At 45.0% G+C, this 5903-nt stretch overlaps 1 protein-coding gene across 3 annotated transcripts in view; it reads right to left on the reverse strand.

Moving 5' to 3' along the window:
• Positions 1-777: 777 nt before the first annotated feature.
• Rab29 (RAB29, member RAS oncogene family) overlaps positions 778-5903 on the reverse strand; it is a 5576-nt gene continuing 450 nt past the window's right edge. Inside the window, exons 1-5 of one of the 3 annotated variants that reach the window (XM_010613076.3) lie at positions 5465-5651; positions 3731-3802; positions 2529-2710; positions 2134-2255; positions 778-1839 (exon numbers count right to left, since the gene is read on the reverse strand). In XM_010613076.3, coding sequence (XP_010611378.1) covers positions 1725-1839; positions 2134-2255; positions 2529-2710; positions 3731-3761 — 450 coding nt within the window. In that variant the 5' untranslated portion in view covers positions 3762-3802; positions 5465-5651 and the 3' untranslated portion in view covers positions 778-1724. Of the gene's footprint in view, positions 1840-2133; positions 2256-2528; positions 2711-3730; positions 3803-5464; positions 5652-5711; positions 5898-5903 lie in introns of those variants that run through there. The other 2 variants (XM_010613074.2, XM_010613075.2) reach the window with 2 other exon arrangements.

Consider the following 5903-nt stretch of genomic DNA (forward strand, 5'->3'; position numbering starts at 1 on the left):
GGTTCAAACCAGTGAATGAAAATCAATTTTCTTTTCACATCACTAGAATTTGTTACTGCACTATCATCTTTAGGATCATGGCAACCAATCTATCTATCTGAAAATACTATTACTAGTAATAAATAACTATTTGAAAATAGTAATATAAAAGAAAACATCAAAGTCTTAAAAGACTAAGCAAGCTATAAAAATTGGCATTCAAAAGTAACAATTAACCACAGATGGCCCTCTTCTGATATTTGGCTTCTGGCCTCTTTCTTCAGAGTGGTTTTCAAAGCTTGTGTGTATCACAAAGAGCTAACAGAACCTACAAAAGCCCAGGGCCGCTTCTCTGCCTTTACCACATTCTCCAGCAATAGTTTCCAAATACTGTTGATCAGAATCACCCCGGAAGTTTTGAAAATGACACATTTCTAGGCCTCACCCCTCAAGGCTTTTTTTGTTGTTGTTGTTGTTTTGGTACCAGGGATCAAACTTGGGGCCTTGCAAGTGCAAGGCAGGCGGAGGAACCACTGATCTAAATCCCTGGCCCATCCCTCAAAGGGTTGATTCCATAGGTTTAAGACTGGGATCAACAAAAACCCTTCAAACATTAAATACATTTTTAAACAAACTTTCCAAGTAGTTTTGATGAGATAGACTTGGGAACCACTGGCTTACGATACTTATTTAAGATCTATCAAAGAATTCAAGCCTCTGAACTCTCTAAGAATATTCAAAAACTTGGGTAGTTTGTAAATCATCATTCTGGGGAGAATTTTACAAATTAAACTGTCTAAAGTGATTTGATACTAAAAACCCTAATTTGGCACTTAATAATTTTTGTCTATCCATTTTCCACCCCCGGGCCATACACAATCTTTGTTTTATATGGCTATTAACTGCTAGCTATCCCGTGTTTGTAAAGCCACTCTGCTGGATTCTATTAATCTCTCCCCTTCCTTCCACTCTGATTCCCAAACTGTGAAAACCAGACCTGTTTCCAAGCACCAAGCCACCCGATATCACTGGCAGCACTATGATCAAGGTATCAACCCAGAGCCCCCAAGTTCCTGCTGCTGCCCTACCAGAGGGGAGAAACTAAAAAACAAAGAAACAAGAAACCTGAGAATTAATTTCTCACTGGAAAGAAGAAATACTCATCACACAAGATAGGTAGTTTAAAAACTTGACAATTCTTGAAGTCAAGATAAGAGAAAATTCATCATGACTAAAAGGCCCACAAATGCGGTAGCCCAAAGCCCACGGATGCCCAGCCTTCTCTTTCTGCATCCCAGAATCATGTTGAATTTCCAAGTCCACAACAGAAAGAATCTGAAAGCACTGGCCTGTGAGGATTTTGGGAAAAGACATCTGAGCTCATTTTCCTGAAGTAATATTATCATACATCAAATGCAAAAGTAAGCTTACAAGTAGGTGAGAATTACAATTTTTAAAACACAGATGCTGAATTCTAATGCTTCCCACAAAATTCTAGATCACAAAGAAGGATGAGATGCTCTTTCTTATATAAAGGCATTAACTGGGCCACATGAGGCGGTAGGCAACAAGTCAGAGCCAGCAGTCAGGAGATGAAGAAATGCCCGGGGGTCCCAGGTGTCTAAGTCACCACGGACCCCTCACCAGACAGCAGGCAGGAAACAGCTGAAATGTTCTTAATGAAACCACTTGGTGAGAGATGGGAAAACGTCCTAGCAATGGGACGGAAAACAAGCCAAAGGCTACTAGCAGCAGGACCAGCTGGAGGAGGACTTGGCCTGCAGATTTATGTAGTTTCCTTGGGTGGACAAAGACATGACATCCTCTCTGGAGTTGCTCATCATCTTTTCAACAAGGACTCTAAGAAAAAAAACAAAACCAACAACAACAACAAATGAAAAATAAGGCTGAGAAGCTGCACGGAGGAAAAGGAGAAATGGCAGACACTGTCTTATCACTAGACAACATCCAATGAAGTCACAAGGTTTAAGTACCTCTTGTCCTCAGTTATCTTGCACAGAAGACAGCAGGCCTAAAATTCAGGAGCTAATATTACAGCGGTCCAGTGCATTCTTGTTTGCTCAGAAACAAGAAGAGAGGGTCTGTGGGGCCACGGTGGAAGATGGATAAAGCAGAGCAGCACAAGCCACTCACCTCATGGCTTCATTAATATTTTTGTTCTCCTTGACTGACGTTTCTGTCCAGCCTGTGAAACCGTTCTCTTTACTGAACCGGTCAATCTGGTCCCGGCTCACTGCCCAAGGGGACAGATCACACTAGGAAAGAAAAACATAAAAGGCAACACCATCAACTTCATCAGAACAGGAACACAGATCAGATACACGTGGACTTGGAACATTTCTCCAACGGCTAAGATCGCCAGCATCTAGAATCTGCAGTCAGCCTTCTTCCCGAAGAGAGTCACTCTCTCAACATGATTCCGCCAACTTGAAAAGGGGAAACAGAGTCCCAGAATCAGATGCATCTTAGATCTGTGCACTCTCTGACTACTGAAGAGCCAGGGCTGCTGTCTTCTGTCAGTTACACACCTTGTTGGCCAGGAGCAGGCAGGGCACGGGCTCTCCACTGGGCAGTGTAAGCTTGCTGTCCAGATCCTGTTTCCACCTCTGGCTGTTGCTGAAGGTAGCGGCATTGGTAACGTCAAACATAATGACACAGGCAGAGGCGTCTCGGTAGTAGAGTCGCGTCATGGAGGTGAAGCGCTCCTGCCCTGGGAGAAGAAAGACGTCTCCAGCAGGCGATCTGGAAAGTCTCTCACCCGCTCTCTGCCACCCTGCCTACTCTCTCCTGTTTCCCTCTCCAATTCTTAATTTTTCTATCTCATTAAGCCTAGTTACTCCAAGGCAGATTCGGTGCCCAGGTTGTCCAAGTCCAAATCACTGCGCTGCCACTTACTGTCTATGTGACTCTGAGCAAACCGTACTCTCCGTGCTTCAGATTTCTCATCTCTAAAGCGAAGATAAAAGCTTTTATGGTACAGCCTTTGTGAGAATCAATGGATCAGTGCATTTGAAACACTTAGAAGAAATGGTTGGGGGGCCAGGGATTTAGCTCAGTGGTTCCGGCACCTGCCTCGCAAATGCAAGGACCCAAGTTCAAGCCCCGGTAACCCCTCCCCCGAAAAAGAAGAAATGGTTGAAGGGAGGTGAGGAAGGTGAGGAAAAGGAAGTAAAAAGAATTAAGATGTTATATACACATGCCAACTCCTCCTGACACGTGTAATTATTATGTACTGCAAATATGTACTAATAAAAATGTTAAAAAACATATAGTTAGCAAATAAGAACCCCACGGGCTGGGGATTTAGCTCAGTGGTTCTGCTGCCTGCCTCACAAGCAGAAGGACCTGAGTTCAATCCCTGGTACCAAAAAAAAAAAATAAAATAAAATAAAATAGAAGAACCCCGTAGTTTTACTGTTTATTTATCTGTAGTCTTGTTCCTCACCAAGGCTAGCTAAAAACCTAGAAAAGAGTATCCGCCGATGGTCTTCACAACTGACCACGTTATACTGGAAGTCCTTCTGCCCACACAGAGTGCTCCTCTCCTCTACAAGGCAAAACAGCTACAAAGAATATCTGCAAAAGTTCTACCTTCTCAGTTCAGGTGTCTTTAGGGCGGCTCAATCATTTCCGCTTCAGAAAATAAAAGTCCCGTTTGGCTGCCCACCCCCAGCATGCTAGTCACACCAAACAGCTCTTTCCTTGTTCCTATCTGACCTTCCCCATTTACCTGCAATATCCCACAGCTGGAGACGCACCATCTCTGAGTCAGACCACCGGAGAACCTTCAGAGCGAAATCCACTGAAAATATAGTATGTTATACTGAACAAAATGTACCTTTAAAAAACTCAGGGACACACTCGGATTGTGTATACAGTCACAGCCCCTGGTACATGCAACCTCAATCCGATTTATTTATTTTTAAGCCCTCAGGAGGCTAAGATGAGTCCACACTTGCGCAAGCATGGGGCAGATAATTCATCATTGCTCTTGAAAGGGGTCTCCAGCTTTTATTCCCCTTGAAACCAATTGATTTGATACTATCTGTCTCTAAGGCTGGGGACAGGCGGATCGCAAGTGATTACGAAAGCTCTTTTTCTCAGGTTGAAGTTCCTGGGAGATTTGAGGTTGTTTTCTGGGATGAAGATGGAGGAGATGAGGTAAATGTAACCGGTTGGTTTTGTATCTTCCACATTCAATTTCACCATTGGTTTCCAATCAGATTGTATTATGAGGAAAAAAAAAAAAAAGAACCCTAGGGGATTCTACCACCTCATTAAAGCTGTAGGAACCATCTCAGGCAGGAATGGGATAAAGGAGAAGGGTCCCTGAGGGTTTACAGGAGGAGGACACCTCACGGGTGATGCCTAAGATCGGGTGGCAGAGTCTGCCAAGTCTGTGTAGAGGCTGAGGTTCTCTGAATTAAGGCTAAAGGAGTACCCAGGGGGAAAGCTGTCTGCTAAGGAGAGAAACAGAGTAACTTCCAAGGTTTGGAAATACATTCTTCTACATCTGTGACAGAAATAAAATCCAAGGGGAATTTACAGTAATCTCTGAAAAAAAAAGTAGCCAAGTCAATTTTGTTCTCTCTAATGGAAAACTAGAACTGTAAAAATTAATTGGCAGGACACTTTTAACTCATATCCACAAAATACAGATATTGCTGAGGAGTCAAGAGTAGAGTGGTTAGCAAACAGTCTTTGAAAATTATAACTTGCTGGATATTCTGAGAGGATGTTTTAAATGTTAACGTTAATTTAAAAAACTCATAGGAACACTAGCATACATTTTCAAAATGTACCAAAGTACAAGTTTTTTCTTTAAAAAAGTTGTTTTCGGCCGGGTGTGGCGGCGCACGCCTGTAATCCCAGCACTCGGGAGGCTGAGGCAGGAGGATCGCTGCAAATTGGAGACCAGCCTAGGCTACACAGTGATTTCCAGGTCAGTCTCAAATACATAGTGAGACCTTGTCTCAAAAACCAAAAAATAAAAAATAAAAAATAAAAAATAAAAAAATAAAAAAGTTGTTTTCGTAGACATATAGAAAATTTTAAGTTACTTATTCCCCTCGTCAGCGCTTATCTAAATCCTTTCCAGTTAACAAAAAATACGCGTCCACCTTTGAAAAAAACAGTTCAGGAGTTGAAAGGTCACGGTGAGAAAGAAATGAATCAATTCTCTTGTCGCCATCCTCCCTCCCTTCCCCAGTTTGAAGAGGGGAAGGGGGACGAGATAGATCAGAGAAGTGGTATATTTCATTCTTTGAAGAATTTCTCCCATTTTTAAGAAGAATTCTTAGCTTACTCTGACTCAGGCAATTGATGGCCATAAACCACGCAAGTCATCAGATGCGCATCATCTGGGGACGCCGAGTGCTGCCCCCCACACCCTTCGGGTTCTACTCCCTGGGCCAAGGCAGGTGTCCGCGTAAGGGGCAGGGCCCAGCCCCAGCTGGCACCTAACCTCTGCTGCGTGGAGACGGCCCCCAACATTCGCCAGCCCCGCGGCGAACCCCAACTGCTCACACACATCTTCCTCTCCTCCTCTCGTCTTCACACCTCTGCCCTTCCTTTTCCAGACAGCCGGGGGACGAGCCGAACGCCCGGCCCGGACGCCTGGGGGAACCCAGACGCCTCCTTCCGGACCCCAGGAAGAACGCAAGGGCGCCCTCCCCGCGCCTCTCGGTCCGGCGGGCCCGCCGCAGTCTCACCTCCCACGGTGGACTTGTAGTGTTTGCGGAAGCTGTCCTGGGAATAGCGCTGGACCAGCGACGTCTTGCCCACGGCGGCGTCCCCCACCACCAGCACTTTGAACAGGTGGTCTCGGCTGCCCATGGCTGGCGGGGGTGCGGACCCGGGAGGCCCGGAAGGCGCTCGTTTAACCCCTTTGACCGCGGGCCCCG

The sequence above is a fragment of the Fukomys damarensis genome, unplaced genomic scaffold, assembly GCF_012274545.1.
Source record: "Fukomys damarensis isolate Sample0158 unplaced genomic scaffold, DMR_v1.0_HiC HiC_scaffold_11, whole genome shotgun sequence".
Taxonomy (NCBI): domain Eukaryota; kingdom Metazoa; phylum Chordata; class Mammalia; order Rodentia; family Bathyergidae; genus Fukomys; species Fukomys damarensis.